Raw genomic sequence first — 22,375 nt, 5'->3', positions numbered from 1 at the left:
CAGCCTTGTCTTTTAGAAGATGACATTAAAATTTGTCAGTCTAACTATTGGCTAAAAAAAAAAAATTTGTAAGCTTTTTATGTAATCATATTTAATTTCCTCAATGGGCAAAGTACACTAATAATCAATTTGGTTAAAACAAACAAGCAACAGAAGCAGAAGGTCAAGCAACCAGCAACTATTGTTGCTCAATTCATCTAACACAGAGAAGGGAGAAAACAGGACACAGGCGAAGCTCTTAGTATGTTTCCAGCACAGATTTTTTAAATGGCTCCTATTTCACTCCAGCAACCAAGCAGGTGAAAGATTGGGATGGTGGGGGCTAGGGCTTGAAGTTATCTCCTGGTTTCTAAAAAAACTTCAAAAGATTACAGGAAAACATTTTACACAAGTTAAGCGAGGGCCAGAGTTCAGGTTCACTCAAGCCTGGGCATTATCCCCTCCGGGGCGAGTCTGGTGGGAGGGAGTCGGGGAGGGCGGGGATAGAGGGAAAGGCCTATCCTTGACGTGGGGGGCGTCTTATCTTAGGACAGGGGGATGCCGGCTAAGTTGCTTCAGTCGTGTCTGATTCTTTACGATCCCATGGACTGTATGGAGCCAGCCAGACTCCTCTGTCCATGGGATTCTCCAGACAAGCATACTGGGGTGGGTTGCCACGCCCTCCTCCACGGGCTCTTCCTGACACAGGGATCGAACCCGCGTCTCCTGCATCGCCAGGCGGGTTCTTTACCACTAGCGCCCACAGGGCAAGTCCTGGAAAGGGAGAAGGGGCCCACAAGCGCTGTGGGAGGGGCCCACAAGCGCTGTGGGAGGGGCAAGTCTGAGGGAAGGGGGCGGGGACGGGGACGCGGATTGGGGGCGTGGCCAAGGGGCGGGGCTGCGAAGAGACTGGGGAAACAGGACCCCAGAGTGGGGCGGCCAGGAGGGGGCTGGGCCGAGGCGGAGGCTCCCGCGGCCATATTTAGGCCGGGCACTTCCCTTCTGGTGCAGCTGCTTTTCCCGCCGCCACCGGAGGTGAGCCTAGGCTTGGGTAGAGGCCTGGTCATCCTCGGGCCGGCGGGGTCCTGTGTCGCACGGGTGACACTGGGGGTTCCGGTGGGGGCGGACTCTCTTGAGCCCTTGCGGCGGGTCGCGTGGGTGCGATCGCTGAGAACGCGGCCGCTGGGCGCGGCCGCGGAGAGCTGGAGCTGGAGGCCGAGGGAGGGGCGCTGGCCGGAGGACTTTGTCCCCAGGCTCGGCGCCTCGTCCCAAACCCCGTTCCCCAGTGAGCCTCCAAGAATTGTAACTCCGGGCGCTCGGGCCTGCAGTCTCTTGAGCAGCTGCTTGTTTCTTAAGTGCCCACTGCGTTTCCGTAGCTGTTTCTGCGTGAAATTGATGTGCACCCCACTCATGTAGGAAGCAGACCCTAGACGTTCGCAGTCCCCACGGGAGGGGGAACCCGCTTCTCTGCACACAGTTGCAAGCTCTTGGGAAGTCCGATCATGTTGTAAATGCGCTGTCAGAATTGTCTCGGGGCGTGGAGGTCATCTCTGATGGGGCGACATTTGCACGGACCTTGAGGGCATTGGAGGTTGCAGAAATAATAGTGTGAGTAATCATAGCCAGCAGCGTTGTAAATGCTTGAATTAATAACCCTATCGGATTGGTCCTATTAATATCCCCATTTTATAGATGGGGAAATGAGGCATAGAAACTTTGCCCCCAATCACTACCATGACCAGAATACTACCAGGAAGTAGTACCTAGTGAAGCCAGAATTTGAACCTGGAGCGTCTGGCTCCACAACATACTTTAAAATCACTGTACCATGGCCCCCAGTAGAAACATCCAGACTATACTAGAATGATTGAGTTTGACTAAGTTAAAATAAACAAGCCCAGAAAACTAGTGTGGAACCACTGAAGACAATTTAAGTTAAGGTGTCTGGAGTTCATGAATGCTCCTTTTTTTCCCCAGGGTGGATTAAAAATTCTTCTGTGGGCAAGCCATGTGAATTTTTATGAAGGAAAAGAGATTATGGTTAGTACACAGTTATGGCAATCCAGTCCAGTACTATTGCCTGGAAAATCCTGTGGACAGAGGAGCTTGGTAGGCTACAGTCCATGGGGTCGCAAAGAGTCGGACACGACTGAGTGACTTCACTTCACACAGTTAATAATATGACCGAAGTATATATGGCGTTTTATTCATCCTGCTCTTTTTGTCAGTTCATAGTTTGAATTCTGTGAACTTTTAATGAAATCAAACTTGAAAAAAATCATATCGTTAATGCCAATATCTTCCATTTCAGTGACATACTGGTTTTCAGCTACTGGCCTGATAGTTGGGTGGGATTAACTCTCTACACCTGTAGCAGGATCCTGGCTGTGGACCAGCATTTGTCATCTGCTAGTTAATGTGAGCAAGCTAACCATGTTTGCAAATGGACAGACTATACTTAACACTATACAACTTAACACTATTGAACTATGCACTTAAAAATGGTTAAGACAGAAACCTTTATGTTTTTATCACAATTTTAAAATAAAATTTAAAATAAATTTAAATGATGAGTGATTCCAAGTAGACCATGTTAGACCTGACTGTGACTTGTGTAGGGCTCCATTGAGCAGTAAGATAAATGGATTAAAACCCTAGGCCTCTACTCAGGATCGGTTTTTGTGAGACATAAAAGAAGAAAAACAAGTAGGAAGCTAAGTTTTAGTTTCTTGTATATAATTAGGATAGTGGTAATGGGAATTCAAAGAGGGGATAACTTTAAGACATTACAAACAGAATTGGGTAAGATGGGCATAGATGAAAGAGCAGAAAGAGGAATAGAAAATCACGATTTGAAGGTAGGAGATTGAACTTAACTTCAGATGTGTTGAGTTTTGCTAGCCAGAGGCATATCAGGTGAGATGGGTTCAACAGGAAATTTAAATTCTGGCACCAATGTTTGAGGACGATTGAGTGGAGAGGGGCAGATTTATAGTCTTTCACACAAAAAATGTAGTTGAAACTTTGGGGATGGGAGTTAAGGAAAGAGTGTAAACAAAAAAGGAAAGGGAGATGGGAGGAGAAGGAAAGAATGGAAGAGAAGAACTCAGACCCTGTAATTTCGTTGAGGAAAAGGATTTTTATGCAGAAGTGCTGGTGAGTAGTGCCATGATTGGGTGATGCTGGGGAGACCTGTGCAGGTGATTTAGAGCCAGTGGGATGGGGACACATTTGCAGCCAGAGAAATGGACCAAAGTCCATGAGAGAATGGGAACGGAAATCCAGGTGGAGATAGGCGGAAAACTTTTGACTCTCAGGAGAAGGAAAGGATGGGTAAAATACAAGGAATACGGATTTCTGGAGACAGCCGCAATGAGTAAAGGCGACAAAAGTAAGATCTGACAGTTTGGCCTTTTGGAGGAGTAGATGCTTTGTGAATAAAGACACCTTCCTCTTTAATAGTTTTTACCTAATTGGCGTTGCATGTGTTGATACCATGCAGTTGAGAGAACCTTTGTTCTCTGAAGACTATTGAGGTACATTTCATTGACTTTCTAGGAAAATTGGCACTGTGGGTTTTTGGCGGCAGGGGGGTGGTGTTGGTTTTTGTTTTGGGGTTTCAGAGAGGGGTGTTTTTATTATTCTATCGCACTCAGTAATTTCATTTCTCCCCCAAGATCTCTTCTACAACTGAAGTGAAACACTTGTCAGACAAATGTCGCTCGGTGTGCATTGCTGCACACGTTTCTGTTGGTTCCTGTGTTGCACTCGCTTCACCATCTTTCACAAGCCCAGTTTTCTCACCAGCTCATGTTTTCTAGCCAGTCAGCCCAGTGTCTTTAAGTTCTCATCTCTCCCCTGCTTTATCCTCCCTGCATGACACGTTTGACCTGCAACTCAAGTGGGCTTAGGCTCCCTCTTACCTTCCGTTGCTTTTGTAGGCTCCTCACTCTCAGCAGTTGATCATATCTCATACTTCCAAATTACGATTTAGAACTTTTTTCTGTTTATTTAAAAAGAAAAAAAAAATCTTTCTTCATTGGAATCTTATTCCAGGAAAAGTTTTTAACCAAACACGAGGCCTTGTGGCAAAGTAGGTATTAAGTTTACTTAGACTATGGGCCTAGGTAAAGCGACGATGCTGTTCCGTCAGCTGGCCTTCCCATTGTGCCACACCCAGGGTGGATGGTCATCTACCTTAAGAAAGGAAGATACCTCTATTGAAATGTGTAGTGGACTGTTGCCTTTCTTGTAAAAAGTATGTCCCGTTTATACATCATTTGGTCTTTTTTTTCAGGATCATCTACCCTTTGGTACAGACCAAAAAGTAGTAATTGGACAGGTACATTACATTTTATTTTTGATATATTACTTTTGAACTTGAATGTAAAAAATCTAGTAACTTGGCTTAAAATATGCTGTGTTTAGCATAGGAAAATTTTAGCGAAAAATGTAATCGCCTAGTATATCATATGTCAAAGTATATCATATCTATTTCTTAGCTTATGTCTTGATTTTTTATTGAGCCTTTTTTCTTCATTCATAATTGAAGAGAATTTCTAAAATGGGTGGTTAGGGGGAAAAAGAACTTAAAAAGCTTTAAAAAAAATTCATTCTACCAATTTAAAAAATAGTATTTTCACTTTGTCTTCTTTGCCCAAATGGAAAGTACTTGATTTTGAGTTTCAATTAAAAAGAGCATTCAAAGAATAGAAGAAATAGACCAGTGATAAGTTACTAAAATAGGTGAATAGCAAAGTATAAAAACAATAGAGGTAACGATTAAGTTAATTTTAAAAACTTTCACATAATTTGGTAGCTAGAAGTTTAAAATGTATTCATTAATTCAACAAATAATTTTTAGATATCTTTCATGTACTAGATATATGCTCAGTGTATCATGTTTTGGTAAAGCAGATATAGTCCCTGCTAGGTCTAAAAAGGGAGAAGGCAATGGCACCCCACTCCAGTACTCTTGCCTGGAAAATCCCATAGACGGAGGAGCCTGGTGGGCTGCAGTCCATGAGGTCGCTAAGAGTCGGATACGACTGAGCAACTTCACTTTCACTTTTCACTTTCATGCACTGGAGAAGGAAATGGCAACCCACTCCAGTGTTCTTGCCTGGAGAATCCCAGGGACGGGGGAGCCTGGTGGGCTGCCGTCTGTGGGGTCGCACAGAGTCGGACATGACTGAAGCAACTTATCAGGTCTAAAAAATAGGAATTCCTTGCAGAATAATTCCACCAGATAAATTTTATTCTTTGGTCTCATGTGCATATATTTTAAAAGTGTACTTCTGTCTCTTTTAATTCATTGTTTAAGACATAGTCATGAACAAGAATGGCTGAAATTAATATTCAGTAACTAATAACATCATTTTTTTCTAAAAATTGGCCTTTTGAAGATTAAAAGCATAAACCTTTGAATAGAAGGTAGTGCCTCTGTAATTGTAATACCCTAATGCTGTGAAATTAGTCAATCTTTTCTGGAAAAAAAAAAGTTTTTTTTAAGAGTATTTAAAAACCCTCTGGTGAGTCAGGAAAGCAGAGCAGCAGAGGGGCTCTGAGGTCAGACTCTGTGGGTCACACCCCAGATTTCCAGCGTGAAGCTCAGTGTTTAGATTTATCAAGGAGATTACCTAAAGGTAAGGTTGAAACTAATCTTTTGCAAAGACATTTCCCAAATAAGCTTTCCAAGATGGTTTTTACATGTCTTTTTAGAGTAACTGTAGCAGCACAGCTGGACTAGTATACAGTAGAGGATTTCACCGAACAGACCACCAGAGTCGTACTACCTGTTCCTGGGATCCGAGGATTTTTTTATTTAGTGTGTATGATTTACTGATTTGTAATAAGGAAAGAAAGGGAATCCTTCCTTGAGAAATACAAATCAGAATCAGTCTGGTTTTTCTTTGCTCAGTGGGTGCTTAACCATACATAAAAGATGGTGTTCCAGTTTTTTGTGGGGGTTTTTTTTTGGTATTATTATTAAAAATTAATAATGTGTGGTATTTTAACATTTAAGTTTAAAATTATTCATGAAAACTTTAAGATGTTTTGGAGAGAAGAGAATTAACCAAACTTCAAAAATTTTTTTCTGACAAATTCCATAGACTGAGGAGACTGGTAGGCTACAGTCCATGGGGTCACAAAGAGTCGGACACGGCTGAGCGATTTCACTTTCACTTTTAATTCACTTAGGACAGCCCTGTGTTTTACTTGCTGGTTTGTTTTAAAGGGAGAAATGTTGATCTGAAAGTTGTGCAGCACTTTCTCTGAAATACTCTGCTAGGATGAGTAATTTGATCTGGTTTAATGTATAGGAAAGTGCCTATGCTCTAAGTGTTGAATACCTGTTCTTTCTTATTATTATCAAAACCATTACTGTTACATCATTTTCCTCCCATTTTCTTACCAGCCATAATCAGTCATACCATTGACTCTTTTGTTACAGTTCACAGCAAACTATTAACAGTGTTTAATCTTCTAAGCTAAAGTAATCAGTCAATAACTTATTTGTATTCTCTCGCTTTCTGAAAGGAATTTGGGGCAGTCCACAGACATACACATCATGAAGCTTGTTAATAAATTAGTTAATGACATACCAGAGTACTTAAGTTTTCTGAAGTGAATATAACAAGTGTAAGTGTACCTAATAAACTTAGTCACTTCCATAATATGATTTACCAGAAAATTAGCGTGTGAAAAAAATTCGAGGTGGCAGACAGCCATATGTTTAGATACTTTATCTGAAAACAGTTCTGTTGCAAATTTTTTAAGAGCTAATTCTCTGGAGATTGATGAGATCCCTCTTCACTAATAGGGGAAGAATGGCCTTGAAACAGGTTTCCAGCAGCAAGTGCTTTGGCGGACTGCAGAAAGTTTTTGAACATGACAGGTAACTACAAAGAGGATACAATTTTAGATCTCTCTCTGCTTCCACCTACTTAAATCTTTAAGTCCATGAAAGATCACGATTGCATGAATAACTGTTTACATGGAAAACCTGTGGTTTTTATCAAATTTATCTTACCTAGTTTTGACATTGGTGATAGTAATAAGATATTTACTTGTAAGTTACATATAAATTTCATATATATATGAAAAGAGAATTAAGGGTGTGGTCCATTTCAGTGTCTGTGAGCAAACATGTAGTTTAAGATCTTTAGATTTGTTATTTCATACATTTCTTTAGAAACAATTTTTCTTTTAAAAATTGTCGTGCTTATATTGAGGTTATTATATTTATTGTTTTAGTTCATTCTTCTCCAAATGACTGTGTACCATGCACAGCATAAGCTCAGGTTGATTAGTATGCTAAATTGGCCCCATTCTTTCTTTAAGGGCTAGGGGTATATCCCTAAAATGTTGACGAGATCACTTATTCTGGACATTAAATCACTTGTTTTGTGTTTCTTTCTGACTAATGAGGGGCAATTTTTTTTTTATGTCTGTTAAAATTATAGTGTTGAACTGAAGTGCAAAATGAAATTTGCTGTCTATTTACCACCAAAGGCAGAAACTAGAAAGTGCCCTGTGCTATACTGGCTGTCTGGTAAGTGTTAGGCGTTTGAGTTTTGTAAAGGAGTTTCTGTTTCTTTTTTTCCTGGCTTATCTTACTCTTCCATCTTGACTTTTTGGTGTGCTTTCTTAACGATTTATAAAAGACTTGAGGAGCCTATAGTCTGCTCTTGCTTTATCCTGAGAATAATTTCAAACCTACTGAATTATATTTCTTTCATTACCTCTTTTTCATGTCTGTGTTGTTGTTGTGTAATTGCTAAGTCGTGTTGGACTCTTTTGCGACCCCATGGACTGTAGCCCGCCAGGCTCCTCTGTCCATGGGATCTCTGGGCAAGAATTCTGGAGTGGATTGCCATTTCCTTTTCCAGAGGATCTTCTCGACCTAGGGATCGAGCCTGTGTCTCCTGCATTGGCAGGTTGATTCTTTACCACTGAGCCAGCCAGGGAAATGTACTTCTTTTTCAGTTAGACCACATAATTTAGCAGAAGATATAAAGTTCTAGACTCATTGGCAAAAGCTTAGAAAACTTATTTAGTTTGTGCCTAACCAAACATTTCTTAGAGACTTTACCACTCAAATAGAACAATGTTAGGTAAAATCGGGACACCTGTCATATGGTAATTGGAAACCACAGACAAGTAACTTCTTACAGTGTTCTCTAGAATGTTTTAATTGCACCTGCATCTTCTCTCCCGACAATCTGGAACATCACAGAAGACTTCTTCTTAATCACTGGTGAATATCAAAGACTGTCCAGTGGGTTGTGAGAGCTTTTTCACAAGATCCTGGCACTTCATCTTTAGAAGCAAACATTTTAAGAGACTCATAGAAAACCGAATTATGTCATAGAGTTGTATTGTTGTTTCTTTAAAATTGCTTCTTATAACTTTGATTTACTAAATCCTCCCTTATGTATGTTTCCTCACCAAATTATCACTCTCTGAGAATTATATTTCATTTTAAAAGGTAAAAATTAAGTACATACATAACTTTAACTCAGCATCTCATTTCTTTGACTGGAGAAAGCAAACCAGTTTTGCTGGAAGAGCGCTGGGCAGTGCCGAAAGCAGTGATAGATCCCATGTTTGTTTTAGAAAGATAGTACTATACAGCTAAAGATGCTTTAGAAATCATGTAAGCATGGCCAGGATATTATATATTACTCAGAATCACATACAGGAGTGAACACGTTTTCTGATTCATGGGCCAAAGCCGTATTCATTCTTTTCTCCTGTTCTTTTGGAATTTTGTTTCTTGTGAGAGCTACTTCAGTCATATTTCTTGTTAAAAGAATAATAACCCAGGCCAGATGTACCAGAGTATTGTATAATAGGCACTGTAATAATAAGGTCCTAAATTCTTAACTGTAATTGAAATCTATCAAGATGTATCATCTGAGCTTTATGAATATAGAAAATAGTTTGTTTATTTGTTTACATCAAATGACAGGACATTTTCCGTAGTGAGATGCTAAAGAAGAGATAAACCTTGGAAATTAAGACTTGATTTTCTGAAAAAAGGTAAGATTGACCAGCGCACTTGAGAAAAAGTGACAGAAGAATACTGGAAGGTTTACATCCCAGTTAATTGAAGGAAAACAGTGACAGAAAGATAGCATCAATTGTTACAAATTAACTGAAATCAGACTATCTTTATTCTGAACTGTATACTTTAAAGGAGTGAATTGTATGGCATCTGAGTTATACCTCAATAAAGTTATTACCCCCCAAAAAAAAACAACCCAGCTCTTCATATAAAATAAGTATAGTTGACCAAATAGCTATTATTAATAGTAACCATCGTCATATGCTTGCGCACAATTCTGCTAGTAGAAGTATCTTCATTTCCCTGAGTACTGTTTACACCCTACTATCTTAATCAGGAAATTTGTGTTCTGACTAACGAAAAAAAAATTTTTTTTTCCTCTGATCTCTAAATACATTTCCATTTCCCAAATGCACGACTCTGAACTGTGTCTCAGACAGTTTAAGACCCTTTACACCTTATCACATTTAATCCTCATAGCCACCTTATGAGGTAAAAATAGGTAATATCATCCCTATTATTTTTCATATGGAAGAACTGAGGCTCAAAATATTCGTTGCTTGTATAGTTAAGTAACTAACTTAACTTAGTTTAGTTAAGAAGGAGTTGAATGACATTTACAACCAGATACTGTTTGAAATCCAAAACTCATGCAGTCTGCACTATTACCCTGCCTCCTTTGAACACATTTACATTAAGGTTACATTTGATTTGCATTTATATTACATTTACATTTAATTAAAATTGCTGACCTTTTATCAGTATTTGAGGCAGTTCTCCACCATGATCTGGCTCCAGTGTTTATGAAAGGCATTCTGAGAAGAATGAACAAGGACCTTGTTCCCTTGCCATAACTAGTGAAAATATATATGTCCTAACGGTTTATTTAACCATAAACTCTAGTAACATTTATCCAGTGACACTTGTAACTTTCTTATAATTATTCATTTAGCACATCTTTATTGGGTAACCATTTCATAACTCTCTGTGCTGGCTGTTGGGGAATAAATAGAAACTATGTTGTGTAGTTAATTTATTCTGCTTCATGCAAATCAGTAAGTTTTAGTGTTGCTAATTATCAGGCATATTGGGACATTTAGCATTGTCTACTAGAAAAGGCAATGGCACCCCACTCCAGCACTCTTGCCTGGAAAATCCCATGGATGGAGGAGCCTGGTGGGCTGCAGTCCATGGGGTCGCTAAGAGTCGGACACGACTGAGCGACTTCCCTTTCACTTTTCACTTTCATGCATTGGAGAGGGAAATGGCAACCCACTCCGGTATTCTTGCCTGGAGAATCCCAGGGACGAGGGAGCCTGGTGGGCTGCCCCCTATGGGGTCACACACAGTTGGACACAACTGAAGCGACTTAGCAGCAGCAACTAGAAAAGGGCTGTTGGGTTAAATGGTGTTTAACTTCAAGCTTCTATTGCCAGTTCATTCTTGGCCATTCTCACATCATTATATCAATAGTATTAGGCTCCTGTAATAAGAGAATTGTTATCTCTTCTATCACATGACTAAAAAAAGAGCTAGGAAAAATGGCAGGAACAGTTGTAAAAACTCAAACTAAAACTCAATTAAGGAAGATATTTGGTGACCATTTTTCTCTTCTTTGGAGAAGGCAATGGCATCCCACTCCAGTACTCTTGCCTGGAAAATCCCATGGATGGAGGAGCCTGGTGGGCTGCAGTCCATGGGCTCGCTAAGAGTCGGACACGACTGAGCGACTTCACTTTCACTTTTCACTTTCATGCATTGGAGAAGGCAATGGCAGTCCACTCCAGCGTTCTTGCCTGGAGAGTCCCAGGGGCGGCGGAGCCTGGTGGGCTGCCGTCTGTGGGGTCGCACAGAGTCGGACACTACTGAAGCGACTTGGCAGCAGCAGCAGCGGTTCTTTTCTTAGTACACTGCGAAATTCAAAGATGATTAGTCCAAATTTTATTGCTGAGAACTACTTGTATATAAAAATAGTATTATGATGACCATAATATTATCTCACTGTGAACATTTATGTTTTGATGCAGGAATAGAATTAGCATATTTGATAACACGCCATTGGGATTGTTACAGCATTTGCTTTAGGCACCATCTTGCCATTCTACGGTTTGAAAAATTCTGAATTCCCAAACACATCTAGTCCAAATGATTTCTGTAATTGAAATTTTCATGGGTGACTTTGAAAAGACAGCTGGGGGATCATTTAACCTAAGACAATTCTTAGATTGATACTGTTACAAATTTTATGAAAAGAGAAACTTTAGTGTCTTTTTCAGCATGATTTCTTTAAAAAAACAACAAACCTTTTTAATAGTAACTGAGCTTATTTTCTTGTATTGTAAAAAAATTAAAGCTTATAAGCCGTTCACAGTATAGCATGAGATAACAATATTTTTAATCTTTAGGCTTAACTTGCACAGAACAAAATTTTATATCAAAATCTGGTTATCATCAAGCTGCTTCGGAACATGGCCTTGTCGTCATTGCTCCAGATACCAGCCCTCGTAAGTGTTTTTATTCCAGAGATCCTTTGTAAAAGTATAAATCTTTAAGACTGAGTTACAAGCAGATTTTATATACAGAATTTATTTTGTATTTTTGCTATTTACTAATCTTTCAAGCAACATCATGATTCTAAAATACCATACTATATATTTTCCTCACTGAATTTTGCTAACAGTTTTGCTATTCCCGTTTTATAGATTGACAGTTTAAAGCAGAGACTGAGCAACTCAGTTAATCTTTGTCATATTGGCACTGGTACCAAAATAACTCACAATACATAGGAAATAATTTTTTTGTTCCTTGGGTAGCCTGTCTTGTCGTGTAGTAATTATCTTTTCTCATTTCTGTTAGTCATCAGTCATGCAGTTAAACAAATATTAGTTTTAATACAAGTGATTATAATGTATACATTAGAGAAATGAGAGTATCAGGTATTTGAGAACTCAATCCATCAGATTGTTGAAACTTGTTTTGTGACCCTGGAAGGGTCAGGAAATGGAATTTAAATGGAAGCTAAATCTATCTGGAAGTTGAATGACCGGCCTTGGGAAGCAGTGTGTTTCCTTTCACAGCCCCTATGATACAAAAAGTAAAACATGTCTCACAGGAAATGTAATGAAATGTTTAATTCAGAAGAGCATCAAAATATAAGATGTCTCCAGAATAAACTTTTAAAATAAGGTTTATTTTTAAGTGAAAACCGTAAGAAATTCTTAATGATCATTAGTGGAAAAGTGCCATGTTCCTGGATGAGCAGACTGACTCTTACAAAGAGGTCATTTCCATCCAATTACATATCACTATGATTTTATTCGAAAAGTGGTTGACTTTAAACTGCATGCAAGTATATAAAATAAAACCTAATTAATTAAAAAAGAATGTAAGAAAATTCCACTGGGGGATGGATAAATAGGAGAAACAGGATGGAATGATTCCAGAGTATATAAGAAGACATTTTCGCTGTCAGTTCAAGATAGCAAATTGAGCACAAGCATTTGTCCCCATTCCCTTCTGAGATCGCAGTGGTACAGAGAAGCAAAGAAGTGTTGGGGTAGTGAGGAGGGTCATCAAAAAAGAAATTTCAATACATTTATGAAGGATAGAAAGAAGGTTGAAACCCTCTGACAGGTAAAACAGAGTGAGGATATGTTCAGAACACTTAAGAGCTTCTAACATCAACAGAGAAAGCCAGTGAATACCCCAGCCTGGAGGACCGTGTCCTCCCTTTCCTACCTCATTGGCTGAAACTAGTCACAGGACCTCACTCAAGAGGGCAAGGAAGTATGTGCCCCAAAAGGCCAGAGAGCTCACAATGTCCAGTGAAAGCTCTGATGCAACTGAATATTCAGGTTCATTTTAAAGTGTCTTGTTAAACGTGGGCCATTACTAACAGAGTAGATGAAACCACGAGACTTTTCTTTAATTAGGTGGCTGTAATATTAAAGGAGAAGAGGACAGCTGGGACTTTGGCACTGGCGCTGGGTTTTATGTCGATGCTACTGAAGATCTTTGGAAAACTAACTATAGAATGTACTCTTACGTAACGAAGGAGGTAATTTAATTTACCTTGTAATTATTCATCAATGACTGTGAAAGCTTGATTTTAGACACAAGGTCCTTCTAGTCTTTTAAACTAAGGAATGGTATTGTTGAATCTGTTTGGTATCTGTGATGTGATGTGGTCCGTTGCTCAGTCATGTCCGACTCTCTGCAGCCTGTGGACTGTGGCCCACCAGGCTGCTTAGTCCATGGGATTTTCCAGGCAATAATACGGGAGTAGGTTGCCATTTCCTACTCCAGGGGATCTTCCCAACCCAGGGATTGAACCCACATCTCTTGAGTCTCCTGCATTAGCCACTAGTGGCACCTGGGAAGCCTTTTTAGTGTATATTTACTAATTACCTTTGTAAAGATTCCAAAGTTTACTGGTACTGTACTGCTGTTTTCTACAATTTTAATTCACTAAGTACAGTTTTAAAGAATTTAATAATTATCTTGATACCTGTTTACATTGACCAGGTTATACAAAGCAAATAGTATATGAAAACACTTTGCATTTCTCTGGTAGTTGGTTCATTCAGACATATTTCACAGGGATTAATCATAATCAGAAAGGATAAGTGGTAAAGCATTGCTTCTATTAATAATATTTGTGTACAGTTTATGCATTTTTCTAAATTTTATGGTTTTAACAATGTCCACATCATAAAAATTCAGAAATAACAGTATAAAATTTTAATCATGCGTAATTCTGTCACCCCAGACAACTATATTTTGGTATATTCCAGACTTTGTTTTATGACTAGTTTTCATATAATTGTGAAACATTTTTATCTTGTTCTTTTTTAGTTATGTAAAACAAATATTTTCTAATATTCTGATCTATTTGTAACATAATTTTAAGAATTGGATAGTATTCCATCATATGCCATGATTTACTTTCTTCTAATGGAGCTATTTATGTTTACCTATGTCTTTTACCATAATGTGTATTATTGCATTGATTATCTTTGTGTATAATTTTTTTTTACCCGTAAGAACTTTTCCCATAGAATAAATTCCAGGAAGTGAAATTATTGGATCAAAGTTTAAAACATTTTGAAGTTTCTTTCTGCATTATCGTCTTAAATTTGCTTTCTAAGGGTGATGTATCATATATTCTCCAGTGATATATTAATAATCGTTGTCCTGCATTTTTTAAAAAATCTTTACGGTGTAAACCATTTTAAGACTGTGATTTGGAAGTATTGATTTTTTTATACAACTTATAAAGAGTCTAAACTCACTTCTCTCATATTTTCTGTCCCACCATTAAATTCTCCCTAGCTTCCCCAACTCGTAAATGACAATTTTCCAGTGGACCCCGAAAGGATGTCTGTTTTTGGCCACTCTATGGGAGGCCATGGCGCTCTGATTTGTGCTTTGAAGAATCCTGGAAAATACAAAGTAAGATTACCTAAGCTGCTAGTGACAGATATTTCTCTTGAATAATACAATATTAGGAACTTACAGAGATTGAAATTAGATACTGTTGTTTAGTATTGGGACTAAACTTTTGTAGTGTTGGGAATTTCAAGAGATTGTGGGGGAAGACTATTAAATTGACCATACAATATATGCTACAGACTCAAAAGAATAGGCCTTGTATCCCAGTGTTTTCTCATTGGTCTGCTAGAGGTATTATCAAGAAATTTTCATAGCTTCTATTCAAACTATAGTTTTCTAGGCTCTTTTTTTCTAAAAGTTAGTCTTGACTAATGTTATTGTAGCAGTATGTTATGATTTACTTATATTTTTATCAAGAATATTCTCACATAAAGTTTACTCTGATTTTCCATTGTTTTAAATGCAAAAACTGAGTAGAAATTCATCATAAACTTTCATTTGTGCCTTATTTAATGAAAATGTAATGTACTGCTTTGTTGCTTTAGCAATTATATTTTATTAGCTCTTTAAATAGAATACACAAAGGATGATGGATCTTGGAGAGGCATATAATCTAAGCTCATAGTATAGCAGAAGAAAAATCGTTCACAGGGATTTTCACAACAAGTCAGAGTTTTTAAGCAAGTTGCAAATATCTGTGCATAGTCAACTTATGAAACTATAACTTGTTTGTAAATTTTGTTTTATTTTTGTGCCTTAAGTCTGTGTCAGCATTTGCTCCACTTTGCAACCCAGTGCTCTGTCCTTGGGGCAAAAAAGCCTTTACCGGATATTTGGGAACAGATCAAAGTAAATGGGAGGTAGGTGCTGGATGGCTCTCTTAATACTCATTTATAAGTTTTCAAATTTGTTGAAAAGCTGCACTACAGACATTATATTCCTAACTTATTCAAGTAAGGATCCAGGGTCCCCTGCATTGCAAGCAGATTCTTTACTATCTGAGCCACCAGGGAAGCCCAAACATCCAGAGCTAAAAATAATTAACAAAAGTGAATACATAGAACAGTAACAACATCCATGAAGGATCTTTTTAAAATTGTATTCAATTATGGCAGATATTCTGAGGCTACATCTTTTTTCTGCTAATGATTTATATGTTTATTTTCTAAACTAACATTACGAAAAATACCCCCCATTACTAAATTTAGACTTATCTCTTATTAACTATGTGCTTGATTGTATGGGAAGAACCAGGAGGCCTGGGTTTTTATTTTGTGTATCTGTTTCAAAATCTAGTGTCTCTCAGGTTTAGATTTTTAATTCTAGGCTTAACAGCCTTTAAACATAGATACTGTGTATGTAATGTACATTTATGAGTCTATTTCCAACAGCGAGATTGCTTTTTAAAGCATAGGAGCAGATGCTTCTAGATGAAAATAAAACAGGCCCTTTTTTCCAAGACTGTGCAGAAATGGGCTATTTGAAAACTCCTACCAAGAATTTGAATATTTAACAAATGAGCTCATCACCATGTGCTTGTTAGCAAGTAGCAGATACTTGAGTGGGGGGAAAAAAAACCTTTTTTCATTGCTGTTTATTCAAAATCATGTACTCATGGACTCCTATTTTACTTAAGTTTGGTCACTGAAATTCTAACAGAATTGGAAAGTTAATCTCTTAGTCACTAAAGTTTTGTTTTGCTTAGGCCTAGATTTTCATTATATTGGAAGAATGCCAAAAATTGTTACTATTATTTACTTGGAGAACAATGCCTTGACAATGCTTGCTCATCAGTGTTTTGAGTTTTCACCATAGGCAGAGTTTGTGTGGAGTTTTGAAATCTTCTGTCAAGAAGGTGATGCTCCTTTCCTGTCCACAGGAGCCTTATGGTCTAATAGAAGATTTGAGTGAAAGAGCAACTGATTGAGAGAAGTAGGGGAGGGGTAGCCTATAAAGGAATGTGTATCCTTTTTCTCCAAGTGGCAGTAGATTTTACTGTCTTAATGTTGCTGTGTTTAGGCCAGCGTTTAATTTACTCTTGGAAGAAGGAGGCTATGCAGAATTATGAAATCATAGAACTTTGAACTAGTTGGACTTCATATGTCTCCTTTCACTCTCCTTTTAAGACTAAAAAAAGCAAGTCTGAAAAAGCATGATACTTCAGAAGGGAAAATCTTTTGTTTGTCTTGATCAATCCATCAATGTGGTTAGTGAATATACATGAGTGATCAACATTTAAAGATGGATAGTAAAATAGAAAATTGTAACTAGTGGCAGCTCCTCAGATACTAAATTTGAGTTGTTAACATGATTCAGATTATTCAAGTCTTCCTGAAAGTTCCTGGAGATTGTAGATATTTGGTGGTTTTCAGCAGATAGAAAAAGAGAGATTTATGCCTGGAATTAGTCAAAAAGCAGAAACAAAAATAGACTGCTTATTTGAAATAGTTAGAAGAAACAGTCAATTTGTGAAAAGATTTACAAAGGAAAAAAAATCAGGGTTTTTGGAGTTGAGAGGTGGTTAATAACCCTGATGATTTAGAAGAAAAAAGGTTACACAATAAAGAATATTTGAGATATAAAATCCTTGCTGTTGGTCTAGGACAGCTTGAAAGTAAGGAAGAGGCTGTAATGAGAATAGCATTCTGAAGACCTTATAAATAAAAACCAGACAAGCCAACTTAATCAGCCTCAGAGCTTGAATGACTTAAAATTCTATTTGGTTCTAGTATAGGATATTCTGAAGAATATCTTTCTGGTACTTGTGAATTTATTTTTCATTGTTTCTCCTCTTTTTATAGGCTTATGATGCTACCTGTCTTGTGAAGTCCTATCCAGGTTCTCAGCTGGATATACTAATTGATCAAGGGAAAGAGGACGAGTTCCTTTCCGATGGACAGTTACTTCCTGATAACTTCATAGCTGCCTGTACAGAAAAGAAAATCCCTGTTGTTTTCAGATTACAAGAGGCAAGTACCAGGAAACCTTACCTTGGTCTAAATTCACTATTAAAAAAACAAGATTCCATAGTACTTTTTAAATTTTATTTTAGAATTTGAAAAGGTACCTCTAGTTAAGATATTTTCTAATTATAATAAGACAAAGTGAAAACCTCCCTATTAAGTTAATGATATCTAAGACCAGATTACAAAGAAATAGGAAAGCGTTTGGCAATGAAAAGTATTTACAATTTTCTGTCCTACTGTAAAATCAGTAAATAGCTCAAAAGTTTGATGCTTGGGTGGTACTTAATCATCAGCATTATCGGGTATCTTTCTTTACACGTGCAGCTATTGCAGTCAAATAAAAAGACAAGCTTATACCTTAATTACTCTTCACTTTAGGTACACATCTTAGCCTCGGAAGCTGTATATTATTTGTCTGACACGCACATATGCACTATATTATTGAGTTAGATACTAACCTATCTTGTGCAGCTTGCTCATTGTTTAAGAACGATTACTGGATTTCAGTTGGTTTGCAGATTTTCCTTTTTCCTTGGCTAAAATACTTTTGACTATTCACTACTCACCTAACTCTATGCTAATATAGTTATAATTAAAGAAATTCTGCCTTTATTTTTTTTAAATTATATTATCATACACTTCAGAACATAATATAAACAAAATTTTTCTTTCAGGGTGACAAATGAACCCTGAAAATTATACATGGCCAGGCTTTTTAAAAACATTTTTATTCATGTTTATGGGTAATATGCCATATGGGTAATATGTTTATGGGTAATGTTCCAGGCACATTGATCTAAAACTTATAATGATAAGTGTTATCTAGACCAGTGTGTAAGCTTACAAAACTGTATTCACAGCATTAACTCATTTTATCCTTATATGACCAGATGAGAGACCATTCCTATCCTGTCCACCTGTTTGGGTGTTTTTTTTTTTTTTTTTTTCAGCTTTTTAAAAATTGTGGTAAAATACCACAATACCACATAAAATTTACTACCTTAACTCTTTGTAAGTGTCCATTTCAGTGGTGTTAAATACATGCATAATGCTGGGCAGCTTTCACCATCATTCCTCTCCACAATTCTTTTCATCTTGTAAAACTGCACCTCTGTTCCTGTTAAGCACTAACCCCCCATTCCTCCCTGCCCCCAACCCTTAGCAACCACCGTTTTACTTCCTGTCTCTGACTGCCCTGAGGATTTCCCATAAGCGGGCTCATACAGTATTTGTCTTTTTGTGACTAGCTGATTTCACTTAGCATCGTCCTCTTAAGGTTCATCCGTGTTGTATCATGTGCCAGAATTTTCTTCCTTTTTAAGGCTGAATAATATTGCATCCTATGCATATACCAGATTTTGCTTATTCAGTCGTCTGTCACTGAACCATGTAGGTTGCTTCTAAGTCTTAGCTATTGTGAACAATGTTGCGATAAACACAGATGTGTAAATGTTTCCTGAAGATTGTGCCTTTAGGTATTTTGGTTATTATACCCAGAAGGTGGATCATGTTGGATTATGTGGTAATTCTGGTTTTAATTTTTTGAGGAAACTTCATACTATATTGCACAGCAGCTCTACGACTTTACATCCCCATCAGCAATGCACAAGGGTTCTCATTTCTCCACATCCTCCCCAACATGCCTTTTTCCTTTCTTGTGACTATCCATCATTTAAAAATAGAATCTTTTATTAATAGATTAATTTGAACATTTATCATCAGAATTACATGTTTTAGATCAATGATCAACCTTGAGAAATTTGATTATAAAGATAACAGTGTGTTGAATTTTATTAACTCTAGCTGTAAGTGATATAACAAAGCGTGTTTTTTTCCCAAATGACTTTAACTTCCTGGCAATAGTGCTGTTGGTTGCCTCTTCTGCATCCCTTGAGTTTATGCCATGAAATTTTGTGGTTACCACTAACAGCAAAGTTTCAGCCTTCCTACAAAGACTGAAAATTTTCTAGAGTTTGTTATAAAAGCAGCAGGATTAGAACACTGATGAAATTCTTGAGGAGGAAAAATAAGTCAATTTATTTATTTCTAAAATGCCTATATCCCAAGCAACTGAAAAACGTAGTTGTCTGTGGTTAACGAAGAGTGAAGACAAAGCATTCCTTTTCTTTTTTATTTAACGATGAGAAAGTGTTGAAATCATCAGTCCCACTTTTTAGCTCAGGCCCAGTTTTCTGTTCCCTTTGCTTCCAGCATGGCCAGTTTGAGTCACTGCACAGTCTGGAGCAGGTCAGGTTTAGGTTTGTTTTAGCTGAATGCGCAGCACAATGACCATACCTCGGCAGTGGCTCCAGAGAGGCAACTTTTCAGAGTTTCAGGCCAACTTCTGTCGGCTTCAGACTACCTCAGGTCTGCGGGACTTACTCTCTGCTTTATCGTTAGGGTTTCCCAGGTGGCTCAGTGGTGAAGGATCCGCCTGCCAATGCAAGTAGACGCAAAAGGCACGGGTTCGATCCCTGGGTCGGGAAGATCCCTGGGAATAGGAAATGGCCACCACTCCAGTATTCTTGCCTGGAAAGCCTCATTGACAGAGGAGCTTGCTGGGCTCAGTCAGTGGGGTCGCAAAGAGTCGGACACGAATGAGCATACACGCATACCTGTTTTCGGTCCGGTCCGTTTTTTATCTGAAAACTGGCAGGTACTACTTGGTACGATGCTTCACAGGTTTTGTGGCCTAAAAATTGTGGGCATATTTGACCTCTTAACAAGAATTACATGGAAGCCAAATGCTCGTCTCCTACTTGCTTTATATAAGAAACTGTCCTTCAGCTCTAAACTAACTAATTAACTGAGACTGGTCTAATCATTGAGTGACGTGAAACCAAATAATTCCAAGGCTCAGCCTTAATTTTGACAGCATTCCTGTCAGATTCACTTCTACAGTTTGGCCACTGAAAATAGAAAACAGATTGCTTTTAAGTGTCTTTGATTTCAAAGTAGAACTCTTTATTAATGGGTGTACCCAAGATATGCTTTGCATACTGCTGGAAGTTAGAGATTGAGAACGTTTATTGATTCATCAAAACCTTAGGGATTTTGCCTTGTTCCCTGAAATGCAGGTGATATTTTTTATTAGGTCCAGTTTTGTTTCTTCAGTGCTTAGAAAAATTCGTTTTTCTTCCACTCAGACCATTTGCTTGTTCAGGTTAAACTTTCTTAGACTCTTATCTTTCCTGGTTTATTCTATTTTATATTTTAATTGCCTCTGGCAGGGTAAGGGCTGTCCTAAAAATTACCTGGTTTTTAACACCCTTAAGTTTTTCCCATCCTATTTTTAATTTCTTTTTCCCTTGAAAGGTACTTACTTTGTACTCAGAGGACACCTTCAGGAAGGGTTGCTTCTCCTTTTGCCATTGATCACCTGTCACTGATTTTATTTGACCAGATAGAAATCTGTTTCAACTGAATTACATTTTCTCTCTGCAGCATGGTAGTTTTTAAAAGTTTACTGACTTTTTACCCAATTTGGTTTATTGCTGAGAGATGTCAGCATTTAATTAATTATTCCTTTTTCCTCAGCTATAGTAGGCTTTTACTGCACAGGAGGTCAAGTTCTTCATGTGAGTTATGATGGCCCTGTTTAACTTCCCAGGATAGGGCATCTGGCTGTGCACATGTTCTTTCTCTGTATTGTTTATGTGCGCTTATTTTGTGTCTTAACATTTTCTTATCGGTGGGTGTGTGTTTCCTTTGGGATTTGAAACTTCTTGCCTGTGTTCCTAAGCTCTCTAAATTCTGAGTCTTTTATGTCCTTGTTGATATGACACATGTTTATTCTGTGCATTTAATTAATGTGTTATTTCTTTTCTTTGCATATATTACTCGCAGCATCTAGAAACTAGGCTGTGCAGAATGTTTCTTTTTTTTTCTTTTTACATTTTTGCTATTCGTTTTTCAGTGAAAATATTGAAGTACAAGTGTAATAAGCTTTACTTTGATTAGAAACCGTTCACATATGGTGATAGTTTAATTATTTACAAGCAGATTAAGTGACATGCAACATACATTTAATGTCCCTTTATCGACTTTTCTGAATGGTAGATAAACATCATCTCTCTGTTTTGTCTTCTAGGGTTATGATCACAGCTACTACTTTATTGCAACCTTTATTGCTGATCACATCAGACATCATGCAAAATATCTGAATGCATGAAAAACTTCAGATAAGAGAATCTCTTCAGGATTATAAAATTGTAATAAACAGAATTGCAAGTAAATAAGATTTTAAAACTTTGGATTTCATAATGCTAAAAATGCTTCATTCTGTAGTTGAATCACTCACTGAATAAATATATCAAACCTGCTTCTGATTTTTAAAGTTACTTTACCAGTGTTTACTTGGGAAATATTTGATACTTAACAGCTTTTTCAAGATCATTTGGAAATGATTCAGAGGCATGGGCTGTCTTTTTTCCTGTTTTGTATCTAGTGTCTGGCAACTGCTTGGCTTCTAGTGGTCATTGAATTGAATAAGTATTTGTTAGTTGGTGAATACAGAAATAGACTCAGAAAGATTAAGTGAATTTCCCATCATTACACAGTTATTTGTGGGAGAGCTAAGATTAGAAGTCAGATTTACAGAACCCAGTCAACGATATTTCTTATCTGTTGAGTCAAATGGATTTGTGGACATTGGTTTATGGACCTCTCTCAAGAGACAAGAATTAAATACTAGATTAGATCTGAAATTAGATAAGGAAACTTGTTTCATATGTTACTGTGAAAGATATTTTCCTTTAGTTACATGCAGAAATATAGCTTGATAAACTCGGCCAAGAAAAGTAATGATTCTCTTTCGGCCAAGAAAAGTAATGATTCTCTTTGTAAGTACCAGAGTGTGTTCCTTCAAGAACTTAATGGACACACTTTTGAAACATGATAGGTGAATTCTGGTTGTTTTAAAAGAAATATATTTTTCTGTTAAAGAGCACAAAAGTTATACATTTTAAAC

The 22,375-nt window shown here is 37.6% G+C and overlaps 1 protein-coding gene across 8 annotated transcripts; it reads left to right on the top strand.

The window, feature by feature from the left end:
- The first annotated feature begins 172 nt into the window (after positions 1–172).
- On the top strand, positions 173–21,738 carry ESD (esterase D). Of its 8 annotated transcripts, XM_040267253.1 has the most exons (12): positions 173–1,014; positions 3,442–3,515; positions 4,277–4,912; positions 5,188–5,227; positions 6,803–6,877; positions 7,446–7,534; positions 11,455–11,553; positions 12,982–13,106; positions 14,381–14,500; positions 15,202–15,300; positions 17,242–17,409; positions 21,497–21,738. In XM_040267253.1, exons 5-12 carry the CDS (start codon positions 6,810–6,812, stop codon positions 21,575–21,577), a joined length of 849 nt encoding a protein of 282 aa, XP_040123187.1. In that variant the 5' UTR covers positions 173–1,014; positions 3,442–3,515; positions 4,277–4,912; positions 5,188–5,227; positions 6,803–6,809; the 3' UTR covers positions 21,578–21,738. The 8 variants fall into 8 exon arrangements, with proteins under 8 accessions (XP_040123187.1, XP_040123185.1, XP_040123183.1 ...); XM_040267251.1 differs by lacking the exon at positions 5,188–5,227 and having other exon boundaries at positions 4,277–4,321; XM_040267249.1 differs by having other exon boundaries at positions 5,188–6,877.
- Positions 21,739–22,375: the final 637 nt, after the last annotated feature.

This window comes from Oryx dammah, unplaced genomic scaffold (genome assembly GCF_014754425.2).
Source record: "Oryx dammah isolate SB20612 unplaced genomic scaffold, SCBI_Odam_1.1 HiC_scaffold_24, whole genome shotgun sequence".
Lineage (NCBI taxonomy): Eukaryota > Metazoa > Chordata > Mammalia > Artiodactyla > Bovidae > Oryx > Oryx dammah.
This window is presented reverse-complemented; position numbering and strand designations above follow the sequence as displayed.